Genomic DNA, 27319 nt, shown 5'->3' with positions numbered 1-27319 from the left:
GTTCAGATTTGATCCCTAATTTTGCAGCCAAAGACCAGTCCATCAAACTCTCGTCTGCCCCTGAGTCAATAAGCGTCCCAATGTTTGTGACTGTGTGATGTTTTACCTGAATCCTGGTGAGGGTACGCTTATTAGGAGTAGAAGTAGTTGGTAGACTCACTCCTATGGATCGTTTAATTGGACAGGTGGCGACGAGGTGACCCGGTTCCCCGCAGTAGAAACACCTTCCTTGTAGCTGTCGTCTTTGGTGTTCCTCCTGTGTCAGCCGCGCTCTCCCCAGCTGCATGGGATCCTCACCTTCCATCAGGGGGCTGGGACGACTCGACCCAGGTGGAGCGGTGTAGAAATCCGGTACGTGTTGCGTCTGGTAATGTGCCGCTCCTCCCGTGGTGGAGGTTCGTGCGCTCCGATGTCGTCTGAGCTGCGTGAGTCTGTTGTCGGTACGGACGGCGAGCGCAATAAGCTCGTCCAACCCAGCAGGTAAGTCTAGTGGGACAAGTAGATCTTGAATAGGGACGGCCAGTCCTTTCAAAAAAGTGTCATAAAGGGCAGCGGAGTTCCACCCGCTCTCTGCCGATAGCGTGCGGAATCGGATGGCATAATCACAAACCGAGTCTCGACCTTGCCTCAGTCTGCTCAGCTCCTGTGCCTTCTCTCGGTTGTCGGTGACAGGATCAAATGTCATTCGTAGTGCAGTCTGGAAATCCGTGAGTGAGTTGCATACCGCTGAACCTCGGCCCCATTCGGCGGAAGCCCAGGCCTTGGCTCTACCCGTCAAGTGCGAGATCATAAAAGCAATCTTCGCTCTCTCAGTGGGGAAGGCGTGAGGATTAAATTCGAAATGAATTGAACAGTCTATCATGAATGATTTGCTTTGTCCTGTTTCACCTGAATATGATGCTGGAGGTGCCAATTTACTTCCGGCTCCGGCGAATGACGTAGGCGGTGGTTGGACAGGTACGGGTGCCGATGCGGCGGATTGAGGAATCCGCATGGCCATCTCCTGCAGCTGGGTGGTTAGTCGGGCCATATGCTCGGCCATAGCCGTCTGGAAACCCTCTTGGCGTGAAAGGCGTGTTTCCTGATCCTGTATGGCGGCGGAAAAATGTCCTTTCTCTGCTGAGTCCATACTGGCCAGATTGTAATGTCGGCTTGGACGAAGGAAGGGACTCAGATACAGAGGTGATTCCAAATAAAGCTTTTATTTTGAAAAACTCTTTAAGCCTCCAGAGCCGAGTAAATTCAAATACTATGAAATACAAAAATAGCTATCGACAAAATGTTCCAAAAGGGAAAAACCGAAAATCACTCCAAAAAGGAGGAAATATAAAAATAAGGACAATATAATTAGCACCGTATCTGTTATCAAAAAACTTTAACAAAAAACGCTCCAACAGGAGGAAGAAAATAAAGACTATAAAACTTAACTACTCTAATCAATGTAAACAGAAAATCACTCAAAAAACTTTGAGGAAAAAATCTTTAAGGAAAAATTATAACTCACCACTGCGGTAGAAAAAGGTAGAATAACAAAAGTCGCTCTGAGGGAGGAAAAAAGTTAATTCAAAATTACAGCGTGGGATATTCTGGAAGCAAGGACGTAGACGTGGGGCAAGGCAAGGCATGGACATGAACATGAACATGGAACGCAAGACAGGCACGAAAGCTCGAGACAATCTGGCACAGAACAAGGGGAGGCATGGGCTTATATGGAACATGAGGGTAATGGGAAACAGGTGGAAACAATCAAGGGTCAGGAATGACGTCAGACTGGTGACACAAGAGGAAGGACCCGTGATCTGAAACAAAAGGAGTGGCTTTTCAAAATAAAACATGTAAATCACAAGACAGAAAAAACCAAGACAAGACTTCCCTCACCGCGGTGTGACAGCACTAAAGCGGGTGTGTGTGTGTTACAGGTCTCACAGGCGTGTGAGTTCAGTAGACATAGGTTGTGTCCGTAGTCTAACCTCTGGAAAACACAGGCAATGTTTAAGAAGAGTGAAGACACGAACAATCCTTGAAACTTCCCAAGTTTCCTCTCTTTATTACACATTATATATATTTCCTACAATCCACAATAACAATATAATTATTATTCTCTAAATTCAACATTGCATTCTCAAAACATATCTTCTCCATAGCACAATAGCTATTATAATGGTATATACTTCTGTATATTCACATTTCTATATATTGTTGTTACAGAAACATCTTGAGTAATAGACTCTTTTACAAATGGGGAAGTATAATTTAGATATGAAATGTCCTTGGGAAGTATACTTGGAGTCAAACAAAATGTATCCACATAACTCAGTTCATTATCTATTTACAACTATAAGAAACAACAATAACATATTTACACAGATAATAATATGACCTTGTGTGAGATAGAGATAGAAGAGTATTTCTCTACAACACAGAACTATATATACACACTACAGTGCTCTTCGGTTGGCATCTTTCCTTTGTTCTCTGACCAACTCGTCATGACTTATCAATCAATCAATCAATGTTTATTTATATAGCCCTAAATCACAAAAGTCTCAAAGGGCTGTACAAGCCACAACGACATTCTCGGTACAGAGCCCACATAAGGGACATCGATGTGAATGACTATGAGAAACCGCATATGTGGGTAACCCCCCCCTCTCTAGGGGAGACCGAAAGCAATGGATGTCGAGTGACATAATATTGTGAAAGAACAGTCCTTAGTGGATCTAACACAGTAGTGACAGTCCAGTCCATAGTGGGGCCAGCAGGAGATCATCCCGAGCGGAGACGGGTCAGCAGCGCAGAGATGTCCCCAACCGATGCACAGGCGAGCAGAGGTTCCGTTTGGGGTTGGTCCTCAGATATATAGTTAAGAGCTGCCACCCAGGCTACATCCCCTTGTTGGCCTCGCCGACCTCCTTCCAATATTGCACCTACCGCTTAGTTCTTTGGAACACTCATCTTTTAAGGATCCAATCTCCAAGGGGCAGCGAGACAAAGTGTCTGCATTGATGTTACTTCTGCCAGGTCTATATTTTATATCAAAATTGAAATCCGCGAGCTGACCCACCCAACTGTAAACCACAGCATTGAGTTTGGCAGTGCTAAGCACATATGTCAAAGGATTGTTGTCTGTGTAGACCGTGAAGTGGGGTGCGTAAAACAGATAATCCCTAAATTTATCACATACGGCCCACTTCAGGGCTAAAAACTCAAGCTTCCCACTATGTAGATGGTAATTCTGCTCTGCTGGTGTCAATGTACGTGAACCATATCCAATAATCCTCATCTTTCCATTTTGCTTCTGATAGAGAACTGCTCCTAAGCCTTTCTGGGAAGCATCTGTGTGGAGAATAAAAGGGCTGTCAAAATCTGGGTAGGCCAGTACTGGAGGTTTGGGGAGCATGTCAATTAGGCTTTCCAGAACTCTTTGGTGATCCTCACACCAGTTCACTGGGGTTAGAGATGACTGCTGGGCACTCTTGTTCTTTCCACATGAGGCTGTTTGGTGTCGATCCTCACCTGGAGCAGGTCATACAAAGGTTTTGCTATTCTTGAGAAATCCTGCACATATGTCCGATGGTAACTAAAAAATTCCATTAACTGCCTGAGATCTCCAACTGTCTGTGGTGTCTTTTGTGCTAGTGCCTGGACAGCTTCTAGGTCTTCGGGATCAACTCTCACACCTTCAGCTGAAACTAGTCGAACCAAACATACCGGACCTCTTTGCGAAATAACTCACACTTCTCAGGTTTTAACTTCACTCCATGTCGTTGTAAAGCTTGGATGACTTTGCGCAGCACCTCCAAGTGCTTGTCAAATGATTTGGCATAACACAGCACATCGTCGAGGTAGGGGATGCAGCATTCGTCTCGGAGGGTTCTGAGCATCTCCTCCATGCTCCTTTGGAATGCAGTGGGGGCATTTGATAGTCCAAATGGGATCCTGACCCATTTGTACAGACCCCAAGGAGTTGTGAATGCCGTCAGATATCTTGAACCCTCGGCAATGAAGCCCTGATGGTAAGCTTTTCCTTGTTCGAGAATTGAGAACCAGTTGTAACCTCTCAGGGAGTCAGTGAGGTCCTGGATCCTGGGCAAGGGGTGTCTGTCAGGTACAGTTTTATTATTCAGAAGCCTATGGTCTATACATAGCCGTAAGGTGCCATCTTTTTTTCTTACACATATGACTGGGGCTGCATAAGGAGACCGGGACTTAACAATCCATCCCTTCACTAAAAGCTCTTGAAGGTACTGTTTTACTTCTTTGTAAAGGGGTTTTGTGGTTGATGCATAGGACTTTTGAACTGGAATGTCATCTTTGACTATGACCTCCATTTGAAGGGACGGTATGCAACCGATGCCATCACTAGTACGGGAAAATGCACCTGACTCCTCACAAAGTACTTTTTTCACTAGTTCTTGTTGTTCGACACTCAGGTGGTTGAGATCAACAGGGGGAAACCCATGCTCAACAGGGTTGTTTGAAGAGACTGTCCTTACCTCAACTGCACTATATTTTACATTTGTTTGTGCAGTCTGCTGGGTGTCTGGTGTATCTGTCTCTAAAATGTTGTCAATGTGCTGTATAGTGCCCATGGCAGTTTTCTTTGGTAAAATAATGACATGTTTTGAATGGTTGGCAACAGGTATTTTTATGTAAGGTCGTTGACTGTTGTAGATCTCTAAAACACCCTCTCCTACAATGAACTGTCTTGAAGCTGTGTTTTCCTCCATGGGTCCATACAGGACTAGTGGGTCTGAGGTGTTGAAGTTTTGCGGTATTCTACACCACACATGTACAGTTTTTCCAGCTGGGACGATGATGTTATCTTTTCCTACCCTCACCGTGACTGGGTCGCAGTTTGCTCCATGGGGAACCTGGAGAATGTTTACCATGGCTTTTATTTCATCTGCTTCCATCTTAAATGCACGACATAGGAGGCTGGTAACCCTGCATCCCCATATGACTCCGATCTCTTGATGATTGCCTCAATCACATTTGCACCTACAAGTGGCTGGGATAGCGACAACTGGCTGACTAGAAATGGGACTTGTATAGTTAGGTTTGGATTATCATTGCCTGCCAGATTAACAGTAAATTCAACCCACCCATCATAGGGGATTGCTTGTCCATTTACCGCATAAATATCCACGTTCTCCTCAATAAGTTCCTTAATTGGCCTTACTGCATAGTTAGGAATGTGTGTGTCTGCCCAATCACGATCAATTATGCTCACCTGGGAGCCTGAATCAAATAGGACCCTTACGGGATAGCCACTTATTAGGCAATCCAACAGACTTTTATTACCAACCAATGGTGCTATGGAAATTGGGGTACAATGGCCTGAAACCATTTCTGTTTTGCCTCCGTCACTTTTAGTTCTTTGTGTTACGAGTTCAGTGGCTAAGCTTATTGGTGGGGACTTGAGTTGTGCATTGGACTCTGGCTGTACCTCGACAGAGACCGCATTTCGTTTAACTGAAACGTAATCCGCTTCAAACACCCCACTGCTCTGTGTCCAGGTTGTCCACACGTGAAACAGTGGTTACACTCGGGCACATTCTGTTCAGTGCATTTACAGCAGAAAGCTGTCCTTATCTTGCTTTGACTTGGACTCTGAGCTGGGGATTGTTGGGGCTGTCGATTGACTGGAGGTTGTGAGAGAAAATTAGACGGGGATTGTGGTCGGATTGGCAGTGCGGGGGTATGGGTGCTAACCGCTTGCCGTTCCATCAGTCACACCAGCTGTGTCAGGTTGGCGACTTGGTTACTGAGTTGGTCCAGTGTCTGTGTGTTTGTGCTATTTACAGTTGCATCTCTACCTTGTTCATAACAATGAACCTGTGTGTCCACTTTGGCATTGTTAGCGTGTATTGTTTTCTGACGGGTTGTTTGACCAAGTCTACGAAGGTGTTAATTTTCATCATTAATGATTTTCATGACATGGCTGAGGATTTCTTCATCGCTTATTTGATGGTTAGAAATGATGGGCCTCAGTCTCTGCCGAAGGTCAGTATATTTGGCTCCAAACCCCTGGTAAATTGTGTGGAGGAACACTTCCTGGATTGTCTTTGGGTCATAAGAAATGTCTGTGCCAGCCTGCCTTGACTGAAATAACAATTTTTGTTTTAGCCCAATCATGCGATAAAGGAACTGTTGGGGTGACTCATTAAAGTTAAAGTTAAAGTACCAGTGAATGTCACACACACACTAGGTGTGGCGAAATTATTCTCTGCATTTGACCCATCACCCTTGATCACCCCCTGGGAGGTGAGGGGAGCAGTGGGCAGCAGCGGTGGCCGCGCCCGGGAATCATTTTTGGTGATTTAACCCCCAATTCCAACCCTTGATGCTGAGTGCCAAGCAGGGAGGTAATGGGTCCCATTTTTATAGTCTTTGGTATCATGTTCAGTTTGTCGAGCACACATTAGCTCCTGGAACATTTCGGTGGTTGTTTTTTAACCTAGGTGGGACCTTAGGAAGCCCTTGAGTTTAGGGATGCTAATTTCATCTTTGTTTACAAGCATGTCTCGAAAAGTGCCTGGTTTAACAATCCTTAAAACCCCTCTGACTACTTCTGGCCCTGTAAAACCCTCTTTAACCCCTTCATTAATTTGTTTGCAAACATTGTTGTAGCTAATGTCTGATGTATGATCTGCAATTTGTCCACCATGTACTTTAAATTCCCGGCGTTGAAAATAGGTGAGGTCGTTAAAGGGAACTAACCTCCCAGTCATCTGCTGCGGTCTTACATGGTTGGGTGTAGTGGGTTGAGCAATACCTTCAGCCTCATACTGTCTAAGCCTTTCACCTAACTCGTCATACACTCTTCTAAATTCTCCTACTGACTTTGCAGTTGTGTCACAGCTTTTGTTAGTAGCATTATTAGCATACAGCTTTGTGACTGTGTTGTGGGAATGTTGGTATGATGATGGTAATGTAGTGCCTGTAGTTACAGTGAGTGGGGTGGAGCTTGGCGAAACATGTACAACATCACTGTCTACATTTACAGGTAAATCAGCAGCAACACAGGAAATCATCTGACAGATTAAATCATTCAGCATCAACAAATTGCCCACACATTCATCTTCCAGTTCTAGTAACGCGGAGGACTGGAGATTGGTGATGATAATGTCCATGGCACCCTCATCATCGCTTACATTTGTCTTGACAAAGTCTTGTTCATCGGCTGCAATGCTCCTTGCTACTTGGTGAAGATCGGCACTTGAGAGCCGAAACAAGTTCTTTTTGATACTCCACACCATTTCCTTACGCGCGCCTGTCATGGTGGAGAGTTTAGTAGCTTTACAACGTGATCTTGTTGAATCAGATGTGCTTGCGGGATGGCTGGTGGCCCCTGGTTAAACAGCACGGCTCCCTCTGTGACGCTGGAATCCTGCTCACTGTGGACACCTGCTGGCTCCCTTGTAGGCTGCAGTCAGCCTGGTTTTACGGTTCTGATATCTCTGGATCAGCTCCTCCTCTTAAGTGGACGAGAGATCCCGGACGAGCCCCCACTATTTGTTACAGGTCTCACAGGTGTGTGAGTTCAGTAGACAAAAGGTTGTGTTCATAGTCTAACCCAGGGGTCGGCAACCTTTACCACTCAAAGAGCCATTTTGACCCGTTTCACAAATTCAAGAAAACAATGGGAGCCACAAAACTCTTTTGAAATTTAAAATGAAATAACACTGCATACAGTTTTTTTTTTTTTGCTTTGTGCTATGTATAAACCAGACACGCGGCCCGCGAGACGTTATTTCGCGAGTTCCATGTGAATAGGGCTTGACAGCGTCATACTTGCCAACCCTCCCAAATTTTCCGGGAGACTCCAGAAATTCAGGGCAACTATTCTCTCGAATGTCTGCTGATTTTCACCCAAACAACAATAATAAGGGCGTGCCGTGATGGCACTGGCCCTCTACAAGCTGTGTAAACAGCGTGCCAGCCCAGTTACTTGTTGTATGCGGCTTCTGCAGACACACATAAGTGACTGCAATGCATACTTAGTCAACAGCCATACAGGTTACACTGGGGGTGGTCGTATAAAACAACTTTAACACTGTTACTAATATGCACCACACTGTGAACCCACACCAAACAAGAATGACAAACACATTTCTGGAGAACATCCGCACCGTAACACAACATAAACACAACAGAACAAATACCCAGAATCCCATGCAGCACTAACTCTTCCGGGCTACATTATACACCCCCGCTACTACCAACCCCCCCCCCCCCCCCCTCCCCCCAACCCCCCACACATCAACTCTCCCTCCCCCCTCCGTGCGTCGGTTGAGGTGGGCGGGGCTGACTAAGTAGGACATCACTGAAACGCACGGCCCGCCAATATCGGTACCAGATTAGTCAGTCCACGCATGCGCAAAGACAACGTCACTTCCTGTAGATTTTTTTTTTGGACAATTATATGTTCCTGCACGCTGTCGCTGTTACCATTTTTTTGTTTTGTGTGTCAAGCGGTAGAAAATGGATGGATGGATGGATATTTTAATAACAATGTAATATAAAACCTGACATACAAAACAAACATTATATATGAAGGATATTTTTTTAAAAGCTCACGGTCACCATGATGACAATCGTCCGTCATTACCTACCAATAGTGTTTCATGTGTCCGAGCAAACGCATCAACATCCTGAGCATTCCATGGACCACATCTGAGCAACATCAGACATGCACACTGTGGCCACACCAGCATCACACCTGTCCCAAACCTGGCATCAGAACAAGTTAAAGTGGTTATTAAAATAATAAAATTACAACAGTCATTTTCATTGGATTCTTTTGTAATGGTTTATGGTTTTAAGTTTTTTTTCGAACATACAGACAAATACAATATAATACATCACATTTTTCCAGTTTTTCATTACAACCTGTCCGAAAAGGAGTAGGATGATGTGGAGCTTATTTTATCCTACCCCTTTTCCATTTTATACTAATTACTGATACATTTGTTCACTTCCTCTTCTCATTTTGTACACAATGTAGATCCATAAATAATAAACTTCTCAATAAATAGTTAAATAAGTCGTAAAACATGTAATGAGATGTATAAGATTATCTAATTTTTCAATAGAGTTTAAAATGTTTATCAGGATTCTTCTTCATTGTACTTTTTGAACACTTTGAGTTTGTTAAAGTGAATAATATGAGTACTTTGTTCGACTTATTTGCTTAATAATTTCCATAATTTAATTCCATCTATTAATATTCTAAAGGTTGAAGTGTTGTATGTGCATACAAATGTTTTATGTTACATTTTTAAGGTTATATTTCTCCTTATTTGTTGGGACGAGTTGTTGTATATTCTTGGCTAGTGTCAAGACTTGGTCCGGGGTGTTTGCTTTTCCAGGATGCAACGGAAAGTTGGCTCGTGCGAGACGGGAATGGAGGTACATGATTTATTTAATCTATCAAAAAAGGAATAAATGAAAGCGCGCACACTGGCGGAGAATAAACTATGAAAAAACAAAAGGACTATAAACATGGAACCAAAACTTACTGTGACAAGGGACATGAAGCAGGATCATAGAGGAGTGTGCAGAAGCATATATGGGGTGCGGTATGGGGTGCGAGGTCGTCAGACAAACAAACTGAAAAACACTGAACTTAAATACTACAGACATGATTAACGAAAACAGGTGCGTGACTCAAGACGTGAAACAGGTGCGTGACGTGACAGGTGAAAACTAATGGTTGCTATGGTGACAAGACAAGGGAGTGAAAAGCCAGAAACTAAACTAAACATGACTTAAAACAAAACATGATTACACAAACATGACAGAGCCCCTCCCTTAAGGACAGATACCAGATGTCCATAAAAATTAACAAGAGTCATGGGAGGGCGGGAGGGGGACATGGCGGTGGGTCGCCAGACCACGTGTCCCCGTATCCACCGGGGCAGAGTTAGGTGGCGGCGGCGAGTGGAACGCCGCTGCAGCAGGCGAGGCGGGCGCCCAGGGAATGGCCACATTCGTGGCCGACTGGGAGGTGGGCGCACTTGGCGTGGCGGGCGACCAGGTAGCGGCCATATCCATAGCCGACGAGGAGGCAGGCGCGTCGTCAACTTGGCAGGCGTGGCAGCCTGACTTGCCACGCCGAAGCTCGGCGTGACGCGTCCAGCGGCGAAGCTCGGCGTGACGCGTCCAGCGGCGAAGCTCGGCGTGGGTCTTGGTCTTGGTGTGGGTCTTGGCATGGCGGGTCTTGGTCTTGGCATGGCGAGTCTTGGTCTTGGCATGGCGAGTCTTGGTCTTGGCATGGCGAGTCTTGGTCTTGGCATGGCGAGTCTTGGTCTTGGCATGGCGAGTCTTGGTCTTGGCATGGCGAGTCTTGGTCTTGGCATGGCGAGTCTTGGTCTTGGCATGGCGTGTCTTGGTCTTGGCATGGCGTGTCTTGGTCTTGGCATGGCGTGTCTTGGTCTTGGCATGGCGTGTCTTGGTCTTGGCATGGCGTGTCTTGGTCTTGGCATGGCGTGTCTTGGTCTTGGCATGGCGTGTCTTGGTCTTGGCATGGCGTGTCTTGGTCTTGGCATGGCGTGTCTTGGTCTTGGCATGGCGTGTCTTGGTCTTGGCATGGCGGGTCTTGGTCTTGGCATGGCGGGTCTTGGTCTTGGCATGGCGGGTCTTGGTCTTGGCATGGCGGGTCTTGGTCTTGGTCTTGGCATGGCGGGTCTTGGTCTTGGTCTTGGCATGGCGGGTCTTGGTCTTGGTCTTGGCATGGCGGGTCTTGGCGTCGTGAAGCTGCGACTGGCGGCACTTGGCGTCGTGAAGCTGCGACTGGCGGCACTTGGCGTCGTGGAGCTGCGACTGGCGGCACTTGGCGTCGTGGAGCTGCGACTGGCGGCACTTGGCGTCGTGGAGCTGCGACTGGCGGCACTTGGCGTCGTGGAGCTGCGACTGGCGGCACTTGGCGTCGTGGAGCTGCGACTGGCGGCACTTGGCGTCGTGGAGCTGCGACTGGCGGCACTTGGCGTCGTGGAGCTGCGACTGGCGGCACTTGGCGTCGTGGAGCTGGTACCGGAGCTTGGCGTCGTGGAGCTGGTAGCGAAGCTTGGCGAGGAACTTGGCATGGTGGAGCTGGTGCGGCAACAGGTGCTAGCCTTGGTGCAGGTGGAGGTGGCCTAGCTGGGGGTTGCGGCTTGGCAGGTCGGAAGACTGGTGAGGGCGGTCGTGCTGGAGGCTGTGGCTTGACAGGTCGGTAGACTGGTGGTGGCGGCCGTGAGGGAGGCTGTGGCTTGGCATGGTGATGCCGAGCCACCCCACCAACACAGCTACCGACCCCAGCCCCCCCCTCAAGGGGCGGATACCAGACGCGCTCCCTGCGGTCTGGAACTCTCTGTAGGGGTGGGCGGGGGAGGGCAGAAATGTCCCCTTTATTTTGGCCAAATTGTTTTGTTTTTTTATCCCCCACCTGGGGTTGTGTGGGCGGTAAAAAAGAAAAAAATTGTGACGGGGGCGGGACTTGAGTCTTGGGGGGCGGGGCATGAAATTGGGATGGCTGTGACTGACTAGACCTGATTTCTAAAAACATGTTTTGATAATGCTTTATCAAAGACATGGCAGAGTTTTTAGCTGGAGGCGGGTGATTTAAAGAAAAAGTATTGAAACAAAAATCCTGATCTGTGATGTCATCATGGGGAAGCCGGGCAGACTGCTGCTTGCTTCCGCCCGGAGGGGGCGGGGCTTGTGGGAGCGGCGTGTCCTGCTGGCTCGAGGAAGTTTTTCCCCGTCCTTGGCGACGTTTCCGGGACGGGAGCGACGCGCCGATCGGCACCAGCTTGCCTTCATTCCCCCACATCATCCCCCTGCGCTCCCTGGGGGAAAAGCGCAGCGTCTCTGCCTCCATGGCGCGCAGCACCTCCCAAGAAGCTTCGTCCTGAATGTCCAACTCGGCCAATTTAGGTGCGGAAAAGCGGGTCTGCTGACGACCTACTGTCAAGACTTGGTCCGGGGTGTTTGCTTTTCCAGGATGCAACGGAAAGTTGGCTCGTGCGAGACGGGAATGGAGGTACATGATTTATTTAATCTATCAAAAAAGGAATAAATGAAAGCGCGCACACTGGCGGAGAATAAACTATGAAAAAACAAAAGGACTATAAACATGGAACCAAAACTTACTGTGACAAGGGACATGAAGCAGGATCATAGAGGAGTGTGCAGAAGCATATATGGGGTGCGGTATGGGGTGCGAGGTCGTCAGACAAACAAACTGAAAAACACTGAACTTAAATACTACAGACATGATTAACGAAAACAGGTGCGTGACTCAAGACGTGAAAAAGGTGCGTGACGTGACAGGTGAAAACTAATGGTTGCTATGGTGACAAGACAAGGGAGTGAAAAGCCAGAAACTAAACTAAACATGACTTAAAACAAAACATGATTACACAAACATGACAGCTAGCAAGTTACAGTTTGATTTGTAAATAATTTTAGCTGTTGGCAAATGCACCAAGTCATTGGATTTGAATTTTTTGATTCAATAGATAAAGGGTTCGAGTGTTCTCTATATCCAACATTATGAATTATTCTAACTGACATATTTTGTAACACGGTTATGAATTAAGTGTACTTTTCTGGTTATTTCCACATTTTTCTACACAATAACTCAGATATAGTAACACTAGTGAGTAGTAGAAAGTATGGATTGTTTTTTTTGTCCAGTACATATTTTTTATTTGTTTTTAATATTGATGTATTTCTTGCCAGCTTATGTTGTATATTTAAAAAAAAAAAAAAAAAAAAAAATATATATATATATATATATATATATATATATATATATATATATATATATATATATATATATATACAACATAAGCTAGCAATAAATATTTGTTTGTATGAGATTTACGGTTCATTTTTATACCCAAAAATGTGTTTTCCTTGACTCTGTCTCAAACTTTTTTCACCAAGTACCACCTCAGACCCTGGATCTCAGGAAACAGAGTGGACCGACACCAGCAGATGACATGGCACCCCAAACCATCACTGATGGTGGAAACTTTACACTAGACTTCAGGCAACGTGGATCCTGTGCCTCTCCTGTCTTCCTCCAGACTCTGGGACCTCGATTTCCAAAGGAAATGCAAAATTTGCATGGTTGGGTGATGGTTTGGGGTGCCATGTCATCTGCTGGTGTCGGTCCACTCTGTTTCCTGAGATCCAGGGTCAACGCAGCCGTCTACCAGCAAGTTTTAGAGCACTTCATGCTTCCTGCTGCTGACCTGCTCTATGGAGATGGAGATTTCAAGTTCCAACAGGACTTGGCGCCTGCACACAGCGCAAAATCTACCCGTGCCTGGTTTACGGACCATGGTATTTCTGTTCTAAATTGGCCCGCCAACTCCCCTGACCTTAGCCCCATAGAAAATCTGTGGGGTATTGTGAAAAGGAAGATGCAGAATGCCAGACCCAAAAACGCAGAAGAGTTGAAGGCCACTATCAGAGCAACCTGGGCTCTCATAACACCTGAGCAGTGCCAGAAACTCATCGACTCCATGCCACGCCGCATTAACACAGTAATTGAGGCAAAAGGAGCTCCAACCAAGTATTGAGTATTGTACATGCTCATATTTTTCATTTTCATACTTTTCAGTTGGCCAACATTTCTAAAAATCCCTTTTTTGTATTAGCCTTAAGTAATATTCTAATTTTGTGACACACGGAATTTTGGATTTTCATTTGTTGCCACTTCAAATCATCAAAATTAAATGAAATAAACATTTGAATGCATCAGTCTGTGTGCAATGAATAAATATAATGTACAAGTTACACCTTTTGAATGCAATTACTGAAATAAATCAAGTTTTTCAAAATATTCTAATTTACTGGCTTTTACCTGTGTGTATATATATATATATATATATGAAATACTTGACTTGGTGAATTCTAGCTGTAAATATACTCCTCCCCTCTTAACCACGCCCCTAACCACGCCCCCGCCCCACCCCCAACCACTGAACACAGTTGTGTGTTTCTTGTCTGTGATTCATTGGTGTCCACACATGGCGGTAGAACTAGTGTTATGGGCACTGAAGATAATAGCTGGCATCTTGTCTAATTGTGGCTGTTCATTTTGTTGCGTGGACACTTGCCAAGCTTGAGCCACAGCTAGTGCTGCAGCAACTGCTTTCTCTGATTTGAGTACATGTAGTACAGCATCTAGACCTGCTCTGTCTATGAATGTTCTCATTCATCCAGGTTATTGTTATCTCAGGGCATTCAATGGAACACAACTGGACTGTTTGGTTTGTCTTAGAAGGCGTTTTGACGCTAATCGTGCTCATAGACTTAGGTAGGTCAGATCTAGTCCAGCGGCTGTTGCAAAAAACAAATTTATACTTAAAAAAACAGGAGTGTCTGCCTAGGAAAAGATGGTTTTGCCCTATAGTTGTGAGAAAGACAACTGTTTTGATGCAAACAAGCAATTCTAACTGTCAAAGCCAACGACAGTCGTTGACATATACACCCCAAGCAATATGGTGAGCGTTGAAATCACCACATAGAAGACCCTGGTTTCTTGGGAGTTGGTTTAACCAGGGGAGATGATTGGAGCTAGGTAGATTTGGCAGGGGGGGGCGTAGATAATATGAGAGAAAGCTGGATTCGCCGGGTTGTTGGGATAAGGATTTGTTGAAGTTCAGCTGGGCGCACATTAGGGGCTTGTTGAACAGAGTATGGGATCCCAGTGCGGATGTAGGTCAGTAGGCCACCACCTCTGTGATTTTTGGTACCAGACCCTTCACGGTCCTTGCGGATCGTGTCAAATGAGGGAGACAACTAAGGGGACAACTCTTTTACTGGCTAGAGGACAATGAAAAGGCCATCATCAATGATGGAAACCCAACCAGAACCTCAAGAAACCCCCAAGGCCTGGGACTCAGCGCTCCAGATCTCTCTTTTTGCAGACCCATTAACCACTACCCGCTGTTCCTGGGAGCCTCAAAACGACCTCTCATCAGATCACCTGCCAACGCCAATCAAATGTAGAGAGGAGATTAACTGAGAAAGCCAAATGCCAAGTCCTCCTCAACTTCCGAAAAGGGGACTGGAGGTAATACAAAACCATCATTCTACGAGGTCTGCCAGCAATTGATGAGTCACGAAACCCATCCTATACCGTCCAAGCCTTCACCTCACTCATTAAAGAGGCTGCCACTGAAGTCATCGCGGCAAAAGTCATCCGACCTACTGAGACACCTTGGATGAATGAAGAAATCCATCGACTGAAGCAAGAAAAAAATAGAATGAGGTGGAACTTGATTGCAGTCAGCCGAAAGGATAGCTGTCTAAATCCAGAGAGGTCCAAGACAAGATAACTGAGGCAAAGAGAGCAGCATGGCATAATCAACTAGAAAAGATTACCAAATCTTAAGATACCAAGAAAGCCTGGTCCGTTATGAAATCCCTCGATGGCAACCAACCGAAAGAGACCGGGAAGATGCTGATATAAAAAAGCAGGGAGCATGCCTCAGACGTAGCAAAAGCCAACGCCTTCAACAGTGAATACGCCATAGTTAGTGGACGGAAGAGTGATAGGTCGAGCCGGAGGGCTTTACGAGAGCTGGGTAAAGATACTCTAAGACTACATATCTCCCCTCAGCAGTTGCTTGAAAGCCTGTTCACCCTCAAATAACTCTAACGTGCCCTGAAACAACTTAAACCAGGCAAGGGCGCGGGTCCTGATGCTGTTGCTCCTGAAATGCTGAAACATCTACCCACAGCTGCTCTTTCTTTGCTGCTTCACCTCTTCAACTGCAGCTGGTTTCATATCTGGTGTCCTCAATCCTGGCGGGCAGCCGTCATCTTGTTGTTCCATAAGAAGGGGAAGGCAGAGACTGGTGCATCCTAAAGACCGGACACCCCACAACCACAAAAACAATCTGGTGTATGCTATCCAGTGTAATGATGAATGCACTGATTCATTTATTGGGGAAACAAAACAACCACTAAGCCGACGCATGGCACAGCATAGACGGGCAAAATCTTCAGGCCAAGACTCGGCTGTCTACCTGCACCTCAGGGAGAAACAGCACTCCTTTGAGAACAAAAATGTACAGATTCTGAACAGGGAGGATGGATGGTACAAAAGAGCAAGGGAAAGCCACCTATGTCAAGGTTGAAAAAACATTCCTGAACAGAGGAGGTGGTCTGCAACACCACCTGTCTCCCACATACAACACCATCCTTTCTACCTTTCCTAAATGACTCTTCAATTTAGCCTCCGACAAATAACAGGAGTTAGAAACATTCTGGTCACAGAAGGTTGACCATAATGCCATTTGTGCCATTTGTTTACAACTGAATGGAATGCTTACGTGGAGGATTCCAACTATTTTGGACTAGTAGTAGTTAATCCACAGCGATCGTTCTGCCACACAATACCTCAATGCTAACGAGGGGAAATTACACATCAACAACTGTTGTTGGCTTTGAAAGTTAGGATTGCTCGTTTGCATCAAAACAGTGTTTTTTCTCACTACGATAGGGCGAAACCATCCTTGCCCAGGCACAAACTCTTGGTTTTTGGAGTATAAATATTTGGGGTTTTGGCACCAGCCGCTGGACTAGCTCTGACCAATCTAAGTCTATGAGCACAAACTAATGAAGCCTACTCGGATGAGCGGTGAAACGTCTTCCAAGACAAACCAAAAGCCTCCTTCTTTGCAAAGGAGAGTTCCACTCAAGCAGCTTCAGCCTTTGCTCGTGCCCTCGCAGCAGCAGTGGATAAAGATCTAGAATGTAAGGTACTTGAAACTTTTGATCTAATCTCCCATAACTCTTATTTTGTGTCATCTTTAGTAGTTACCATGGTTGACAAGCCTTCTGTGACTGTTGAAACACATGCAACTATGGAGCAATCCTCCTGTTTTCCATGCAAGTTTTGATGTGATGGATGCCTTTTTGCTATTCTGCCCTCCCTGAATGTAGGTATTTAGTTTGGCAGATAGGTAAACAATCCTTCCAATTAGACGGAAAAACTTCCAGGTTGAGGTTGTTTATTGATTGCCTCCAAATGAAATTCCTGTAAAACTAAGCACATAAAAGAGTGTTCATTAATACACATGAAATACCAAAAACATGTAAAAAAAAAAAGTGTCAAATTGGCAGTAGTCTGATATGAGCAAAAACCAGCGACTGAAACTAAACAGTAAAAACGTTGGTACCTATCCCGCGAGATTGATGCTAACATGCAATGTATTTAAATGTAAAATTAGCATCTCAATCGCATTCTTTTTAAACTCTTGCAAACATCTATACAATTACATTTTGAGAGAACAAATTTGACATAAAACAGCATATGTTCAACCACTTACAGGCATATATTCTCCAAACTTTGTGGAAGTTAAGTTATGACTTCTGACTTTGTACTTTAGCTGAGCTCGCCTGCTTCACTGCATTGAATACTGACTGGCTACGGAACCCTGTTGCACCAAACTCAAACTTGAAATCTCAAACAAACAGCATTTCCAATGTCATTCGAAAAACTGCCACGAGGGTAACCCTGTTAGTAAAGTAGCTTTTTACCCAGTTTAAGACCAGCCCTGTACTGTTCTAATTTGTTAAATAAGATATCATGATTAATTGTGTCAAATGCTCTTGTTAGATCCATAAACACTGCAGCTGCACACTGTTTACCATCTATTGCTTTGGTAATCTTTCCTTATTTCCAATCATACCATCGATGTTGAAATGTTGGCTTTGGGTTCAAAGAGGGAAAGGTTCTGAAATGTCTTCAATATCCTTTTTTCAATATCTGTTTCCATATCGCCTTCCGCCCGAATGCAGCTGGGATAGGCTCCAGCAACCACGCGACACCAAAAGGAACAAGTGAAAATGGATGACATGGATATCAATTCAGTTACAATCAGGATTTACATGTATTCCCAATTTTCTTTATTCCCTTCTCTGCCATGTCCGTGAGGAACATCCAGCTGGGATTTCTTTATATCCTATGTCAGTTCTTAACTGACATAGGATCTGGAATACTTTCCTCAAGATTTGGAGGAAGTAGTTATTAAAGCTTTCAACTACTTACTTTATATTGTTATTTTTTAATTTTTTTCTGAAAAGTATTTTTCCTGATGTTATTTAGGATGTCTCATGTTGCTCTCATGTTATTTTTGTTCCATTCTTTCCTACATGTTCGTAATATGCTAGTAAGCTTGTTTTTGTACTTATTTTCTGCCCCTATATAGATCTTCGTGTTATAAATGTTCTGTGCAATGTATTCTTCTTGTTACAAGCATTTTTCAATCTGTCTGTCATCCATGGTTGATTTTTCTTCTTTTGCTTCTTACTCAGTTGTTTTCATTGACAATGTTTGTCATTAAGCATCATGAACGTGTTTAAACAATTACCATACTGTATGCTACATAATTTTCACTGAGCACATTGTCCCAGTTTTGCTTTTCTATATCATTCTTAAAAACAATCATACTTTTCTTTGTGCATAGTCTTTAAAGTGTTTTTATTCGTCCGTGTTCCTCTTCCTGTAGTTTCTGTCTTAGATTGTTGATGTCGGTCATTAGCAGGCCACATGTGGTATGATTATCAAAATTACGAGTAGAAAATATTATCAATAAGCGTGGCACAGTGTCCTCTGATTCTGCTTGGTCTTGTAGTTTTAGGATATACACTTATGCTATATATTGTATCCATGAAGTCATCATTGGTATTTTACTTATCATGGTTCAAAAGGTCAATGTTGAAGTTCCTACATAAGAAAATTACCTTTTGACGGATTTAAAGTTATGTCTAAGTTCATTAATATGTTAATACAAATATAATGTTTTTTTGTCTCAAAGAGGGAAAACTCGCTGTTGTCTGTCCTAGAATAAACTACAATACTGCTTTCTGTGATAAATACTGTAGATATTGCAGATTTTTATAAGGAGACAGCAAATTTAGAGTTTGGGGGTTCCAAAACCTCTCAGCCCCAGAGCCTCGCTTTAGGTTAAGACTGATTATAAGGTTGCCCAAGCATAGGATTAATTTTAATTGGTCCGAGTGAAATGTAAGGTAGTTTGTTGATCATCAACAGTTTTTTGGGAATGTTTGAGTTTTTTGGGCAATTGTTATTATTTTGATTATGTTTATCTGACCATCCATTTGAAATTATATTTGCATTGATTCTCACGTGTAGGATTATTTACATTTAGAGCAGTGGTTCTTAACCTTGTTGGAGGTACCGAACCCCACCAGTTTCATTTGCGCATTCACCGAACCCCTCTTTAGTGAATTTTTTTATTTTTTTTTCAAATTCAAGAAAAAGTTATGTTTTTCTACTGGTGCACAAAATGAACCGTGCATGAACATCACCTTGTTCAAAGAACAAAACCAACACAGTGCATGAAAATTACACACCTTACACACATTACCATGAATTGATTAACGTGGACCCCGACTTAAACAAGTTGAAAAACTTATTCGGGTGTTACCATTTAGTGGTCAATGGTACGGAATATGTACTGTACTGTGTAAACTGTACCGTTTCATATAATCTATCCTCTTCCTTTGCAATCTGCTAGTAAAAGTTTCAATCGATCAATCAAAAAACCTGCAAATCAGATGGAAAATTAGAGGGAACATTGTTTGGGGGTATCCATAATACGCTGATAGGGAGAAGTTTTTATTTACACGATAAGTCGGATGTGTCTTTACCTCCGTGGCGGAGGCTTCGCCGAACACCTGAGGCCGATTCACCAAATCCCTAGGGTTCGATCGAACCCAGGTTAAGAACCACTGATTTAGGGACAAGAGGTGATAGCCGACCTTAAGTTTGGTCACTGGACATGCATGTGTAAATGTCCCATGTGCCTGTCTCGTCACTCGGGACCCACTTGGGTTAATGCCCCTGAAAAGCATTGTATATTGTAAAGCTTACATCTATAAACCTTGTATTTTATACATGAACAGTTCTCATATGTAAGTTAAAAAACACATTCATACCCTGGCCACATTTAGAGTAAAAGCTGAATTAATATTTTTTGAATTGATGCATTTTAGCTGAAAATGACACAAAAAAAGTGACAAAACTCTGAAAGAAGTTATGTCAAAAGATGATATCCCCCATTCCTTGGTCCTTTAAGGCTCTTTGAGGAAAATATTACCAGATTTTCCGGACTATAGGGCACACTTAAAATCCTTTTTTCCCCCTCAAAACTCGACAGTGCGCCTTATAACCTTATAGTGCGCCTAATGTAAGGAATACGTTTGGTTGAGCTTACCCACCTCAAAGCTATTTTATTTGGTACTTGGTATAATGATAAGTGTGACCAGTAGATGGCAGTCAAACATAAGAGATAAGTGTATATTGCCACTATGATGGCAATATGTCCCAAGTAAACGACACCAACATTTTAAATGTTCCATTGATAATATAGAACATCACACACGGTGCTCAAAAATCTATCAAAATGTTTTAGTACGACTTTGGTAAGCTATGAAGCCGCACAGCTTGAAGGATTGTCTGCGCATTAAACATACAAGTATTAGTATGGTGTGTGTATAAGGTAGGACATTATCTGGCGTTTTGTTTCTTAGTATTATGCAAAAGCTACTTTTCTTACCTTCTGGTACCTGCTGATCTGTATTTGGGATCTGCGTAAATCCTGAAAAATTGCACGCGTCCGTGCCCATGCCGTAGTTGATAAGCTTCTTCTTTTTCTATATCTTCTTGTTATGTGACATTCATCCTCCGCAGTTGTCATTTTTCTAATATAAAGTAGTGTAAATTTCTTACTTATATCTGTCAGTAAACGCGCCATGAAAGCGCTAAAACATACTGGTGTAGTGAGGTTTAATTATTCACCCAAGGAACTTTAGTTATTAGAGAGTTCCGGTTGTACAGTTTTTCACGGGACACATTTCTGGTGTGGTTGTTTCCGGAAGAGGAGATGCTGCTCCGTTATTGATTTAAGTAAAGTCTGAATGTCATTAAAACAGTTAGCTCCATCTTTTGACACTTCTTCCACTCCTGTCCTTGCACGCTACACCGCGACAACAAAGATGACGGGGAGAAGACGCTGAGCCACGTAACTAAGGCCGACCACAAAACGGCGCATCCGGAAGCGACTGTCAGAAAGCGGTTTGAAGATGATCTGTAAAACATAATCTATGCAACATTTTGACCAAAGAACCACCATTACATAATAATATGACTACTTTAATGCGCCCTATAATCCGGTGCGCCTAATATATGAAAAAATATCAAAAATAGACCTATCATCGGCAGTGCGCCTTATAATCCGGCGCGCCCTATGGTCCGGAAAATACAGTATACATTTAATAATATATTGATATTTTAACATAAGGAATGCTTGTGTTGAGAGAAAATGTTTAAAAAAATTAATTCCTCCCACCTCCAAAGACATGCACCTGGGGATAGGCTGATTGGCGACACTAAAATTGGCCCTAATGTGTGAATGTGAGTGTGAATGTTGTCTGTCTATCTGTGTTGGCCCTGCCCGAGTGCAGCTGGGATAGGCTCCAGCACCCCCGCAACCCCAAGAGGTATAAAATGGATGGATGGATGAAAATAGCTAATATGATTGTATTACTGCAGTGACCAGAATGTATGACGACCCCTCAGCATCTGTCCAGGTTACTGAGTGAGTGTGTGAGTGACCGGTAGAAAACCTTTGACTTGCTTGCTTTGGCGCCACCTACTGGTGTAAATCTCTCTACCCTGAGTGCAAGATGACCTGTCTTATCCTCAGGTCAATACACTGTATCGATATACACCAGCCTGAACAACACGGCAGGAGGAGACAAGCAAGAGCCTTCAAATTTCAATATTCTGCACTCTAAATGACTCTCTAGGAGAGAAAAATACGGTCTTGTATTTGGTTCAATATGGCAACATTTCCTAACGCAACATGATGAGTTATGCAGCCTTAACTAAATATTTGGCTCATTACCTATGCAAGACTCAAAGTGTTGGGCCAGCAAGTGTCTGTTGTTGCGTTCTGGGCGGCATTTTGCCTTACTCGAAGAAAAATGCCCTTTTTTTGCGTTGTTTTTTAACCGTTCAAAATACGAAAAGGATAAAAGTTTATTAAAAATTCCTCGAGGTAATCAATAAGGGTGAAAGAGCGCAAAATTTTACGAAAAACGACAAAAAAAAAATGGCACACACTCTAGTCCAGTATAAATAAAAAAAACTTAAATGTGACCAAAACCTAAAAGATTTAAGCTTTTACCAAAGGCAGCAATCAGAAATGAAGATTTTAGTACTTACTCAACGTTAAGATCTACAGTTATATTTTCATAAAGACGGGGAAAAACCTTGAAATCACTGGACAAATCTTTTTTTTGATAACATATAGCAGACCTGGGCAAATTAATGCCAAATTAAGCTTTTCAATCTGGCCTGCCGGACATTCCAAAATCATTTTGTTAGATCTTTAAGATGAAAGGTGTAGCTGCCATCATGATGTGCGGTGATGTTTTCAAATGACTGTAAGTCTTGAACTATACAAAGTATTTCAATGGTTGGAATCTCTGCTTTTGCATGATATACTAGTTACTATGGTAATCTACATCACAGCAGCTCAGACGAGGCACCAAGCAGTGTGGGTGGGGAGCGTTTCCACAGAGTTTTTCCAGAGCGGCCAGCCTGAAATGCGGGTGCCAGCATAGAAGGAGATTAAAGTTATATATATATATATATATATATATATATATATATATATATATATATATATATATATATATATATATATATTATATATATTTATATCTGAGATATATATATATATATATATATATATATATATATATATATATATATATATATACATACGATATATATCTGAGATATATATCTATATATATCAGATCGTAGGTGTTTTTTTTTTTTACGGTATGCATTTTTGTTGCGTTTTGCTTGGTTATAAAATATGTCTATCAAGAAGGTGTGTGACGTTCATACGTTGTCAATATTCAGTGTTTTATCGTTCATAGTTAATATTGTAAATCTTTATTTTCATGTGCATTTTGGGTGTCTCATTTAGTACAAAAATTTAAAATTCCATTCTGTTTTTTAAGGCGGTCTGTTTTTAGCTTTCAATCAGACATTTTTGTGAGGTTTTGTATTCGTGCTACTAAAAATAGATATACCCGTCCCTCAGACACATTTTTTTCTCTAAATTTGGCCCTCCGAGTGAAAATAGGCCAGGCCTGATGTATAGGGATAGAAGGTTGATTGTGGCTCTAGTGTGTGAATGTGAGTGTGAATGTTGTCTGTCTATCTGTGTTGGCCCTGCTATGAGGTGGCGACTTGTCCAGGGTGTACCCCGCCTTCCACCCGAGTGCAGCTGGGATGGGCTCCAGCACCCCCGCGACCCGAGATGGACAAGCCGTAGAATGCATGTATCTGCTTTTTAACGGTAAGATCTATGCCCCTTGCGTGCGCAGATAGTTCGCACTCTCGTTTGCTGCACAGTAGCCATGTTGATTTGGTGGCGCACCACTTAGTTTACTTACGTTAAAAAGTCTTGTGAATATAACCTATTAGTAAAATAACTTCAGATCATAGGCCTCCTTGGCTTCCTTCCATTTCCATATTGAATATATGAACTATGTCTGTCTGTCTGTGTCTTCTTCCTACCTCCCCACCTCCCACGTTCCCTGCAGGCTGATGGTAAAGTGGTTGACGGCAGCCTACTGGGAGATGCCAATGGCGTGGAACCTGCTCCAGGCAGAGGCAAGGATTCCGGGAAGTGGCAGAAGCCCAGGTTTTCCCGCAAAGCCTTGATGAAATGTTGCCTGGTCAAATGGATTATTGCCAGCACGCAGCCACAGGACAAAGGTGAGTAGGACGGACGAGCCTGTGTGTTACACGGGTAGATGACTTGATTTCATGGCGACTGCACAACATGTGTGACTAACAGTATTCCGATTGATCCGACAATCGATCTGCTGGCGTTTCCATGATCGTCTGTGTTCCCAGAATGGGGGAGTTTCTGACAAGCGGCTCAGTTCACCTCAGGGTCAAGTACCTGGGGGATCATTTATGGCCGATTAACAAATTGCCTCTCCTCCGCTATCGTCTGCTTCTTGTCTTGTCATTAATCTTCATATAAACTTTTACTGTCAGTGCTCTTTTTTTTATTTCATCCACTCTGAGCTTCGCTTCATTGGTTCAGTGCCCCACCTAGTGGTCTAAAGTATCCAATTACTTGTTTGGCCGTGGCAGGAGAAAACCCTCGCTTCAATTTTGAACTCCTAGATTTCTATCATTTCTACTACCTTATTCATACCCTCTCTTCTCTCATTACCGCCAATAATTTCTATTTCTATTTCTATTTTTATTTGTATTCCATTCAGTCAATATCAAATAAAAACAATTTATACCACATTAAAAATAAATCATAAATGATAAAGGAGCAGAAAGTGCTATGAACTTATAATATCTGCCCCCTGTTCACACAAACACAACATTCGCTGTTATATTCAGAGACCTATTAAGGCCATATTTCTATTTCATAACATAACATTAATAAAAACATCAGCTTACTCAAAGTCCTATCTTTTTATCATCATGATTTTACCTTTTTTTAATACAGATAGAGATTTACATTGTTTAGTTCTACTGTCCATTAACTAACACTGTTGATTGAAATGCATCTTTCCATTGTCACTGTTCTAAAACTATCCATCCATCCATCCATTTTCTACCGCTTGTCCCTTTTTGGGGTCGTGGGGGGTGCTGGAGCCAATCTCAGCTGCATTCGGGCGGAAGGCGGGGTACACCCTGGACAAGTCGCCACCTCATCGCAGGGCCAACACAGATAGACAGACAACATTCACACTCACATTCACACACTAGGGCCCATTTAGTGTTGCCAATCAACCTATCCCCAGGTGCATGTTTTTGGAGGTGTTTTATAACTAGATTAAAAAAAAAAAAAAAAATCAGTTACTTTTGGATTATAAATACTTTCTCATTTTACAAATTAGTTTTGAATGTTGTTTGCTATATTTTTTCCATTTGTTTTATACATAATTTTCGGAATATTGTACTTTACCAGTTTATCAAATTTCAATACGTTTAACTGTTTAAATATTGGGTTCCAAGAATCCATTTCCACTAATGACTCTTACAGCTCTCTTCTGTAGAACGAAGACTGGTTTTATGCTTTCAGTCATGCTTTAGTTTCACTTCTTTTTTTTCGTGTTTCCCTTTATTTTCTCTGCCTAAATGATGTAATAATGTAACCGATAATGTAATGTAACCACTGCACAAGCTACATATAGATAACACGGTAAGGTAGGATTACCTCCTCGAAGTCACACAATTCCCATGTATGGCCATAGATCTCAGTACTTCTTGCCAAAGTCCCAGTAACAGTTGGCCATCATTGAACTTTGTCAGCCAGCTGTTCTGTTGCTAGTGTACATACAGTAAGTAGTGTGCTGTGTAACAATGTCTTCTGTGCTTTCTGCTGAATTCACCCAACCTCGTCTGTAAAGTTGTTGGGTGTTGTTCCCCAAAATTGTAGTATTGACATTCTGTCACTACATCAATACCCACTCAATCTTTTTTACACACCTTGTCAGCCTTTTCTACTGCACAATACCTATACTCGCAGTTGCTACCAATAGCAGGCACAATGGGGAATTAGTTCTAGCCGATGGGGTTTCCAAGAGTGCCAAGCTGATACTATATGGCACCTGTGTCAGACTCATGGCCCGGGGGCCAGATCTGGCCCTACACATAGTTTTACAGTGCATCCGGAAAGTATTCACAAAACTTCACTTTTTCCACATTTTGCTATGTTACAGCTTTTAAATTTTCCTGAGGGAACTCTCCTGAAGGAATCAATAAAGTACTATCTATCTATCTTAAAGAAATAATAATAATAATAAAAAACTTTAAAAAAAACTCTCCTGAAGGAATCAATAAAGTACTATCTATCTATCTTATTCCAAAATGGAATAAAATCATTTCTGTCCTCAAAACTCTAAGCACAATATCCCATAATTATAATGTGACATTTTTTGTTTTAATTTAGCAAATCTATTAAAAATGAAAAACAAATTTTTTTTTACATATATGTACATAAGTATTCAGAACCTTTGCTCAATACGTTGTTGATGCACCTTTGGCAGCAATTATCAGCCTCAAGTCTTTTTGAATACGAAATTTAAAATTGCTCTTTTGAAGCTCCATCAGATCAGATGGGAAGTGGTAGTTTTCATCCAGGATGTCTCTGTATATTGCTGCATTCATCTTTCCCTCTATCCTGACTAGTCTCCTAGTTCCTGCAGCTTAAAAACATCCCCAGAGCATGATGCTGCCACCACTCTGCTTCACTGTAGGGATGGTATTGGCCTGGTGATGAGCGGTGCCTGGTTTACACCAAACATGACGCCTGGCATTCACGCCAAAGCGTTCAATCTTTGTCTCAACAGACAATGGAATTTTGTTTCTGATGGTCGAGAGTCTTTCAGGTGTATTTTGGCAAACTTTTTTACCAATAAATTACTTCCGTCTGGCCACTTTACCATACAGGTCTCATTGGTGGATTGTTGCAGGGATGGTTGTCGTTCTGGAAGGTTCTTTCGCCATAAAGTAACACAGTAGCTCTGACAGAATGACCATCGGGTTCTTGGTCACCTCCCAGACTAGACTAAGATGAATGCAGCAATGCACATAGACATCCTGGATGAAAACCACCATTTCCCATCCAAAGACTAAAACATCAGTGAAGCATAAGAAAAACAAAACATGCAAAAATATTGGTAATTCAAAAAAAAACTTGGTCAAAAGATTTCAGTGTTTAAGTATTTTTTTTTTTAGTACATTCAACAATATAGCAATGATAATGATAACCACAGTCATTTTGGTCACAATAACCATTATATGAAATGTTCATATTAATATCATTACATCCCTATCAATAAAAAAGGGGAGATAGGCACAACGTACCCCTGAGCCTAAACATAAGGTAACATTACCATTATAACACACCCTCTCAATATGCTAACAACTATGATACCCTTTTTTTCCGCGGATGACTGGCAGAAAGAAAAGTTCTGACTTGCTTCAGAGCGAAGTCTTTAAGCGGCGCCTACCGTATTTTTCGGAGTATAAGTCGCACCGGAGTATAAGTCGCACCAGCCGAAAATGCATAATAAAGAAGGAAAAAACATATATAAGTCGCGCTGGAGTATAAGTCGCATTTTTTGGGGAAATGTATTTGATAAAACCCAACACCAAGAATAGACATTTGAAAGGCAATTCAAAATAAATAAAGAATAGTGAACAACAGGCTGAATAAGTGTACAT

General features: G+C 42.8%; 1 protein-coding gene across 1 annotated transcript in view; it reads left to right on the top strand.

Moving 5' to 3' along the window:
- Positions 1-27319, top strand: part of kcnip3b (Kv channel interacting protein 3b, calsenilin) — a 168405-nt gene that overhangs the window by 63992 nt on the left and 77094 nt on the right. Inside the window, exon 2 of the mRNA XM_061928190.1 lies at positions 23662-23836. Within this exon, the coding sequence (XP_061784174.1) occupies positions 23662-23836 (175 nt within the window). The remainder of the gene's footprint in view (positions 1-23661; positions 23837-27319) is intronic.

The sequence above is a fragment of the Nerophis lumbriciformis genome, linkage group LG33, assembly GCF_033978685.3.
Source record: "Nerophis lumbriciformis linkage group LG33, RoL_Nlum_v2.1, whole genome shotgun sequence".
In the NCBI taxonomy this organism is placed as follows: domain Eukaryota; kingdom Metazoa; phylum Chordata; class Actinopteri; order Syngnathiformes; family Syngnathidae; genus Nerophis; species Nerophis lumbriciformis.
This window is presented reverse-complemented; position numbering and strand designations above follow the sequence as displayed.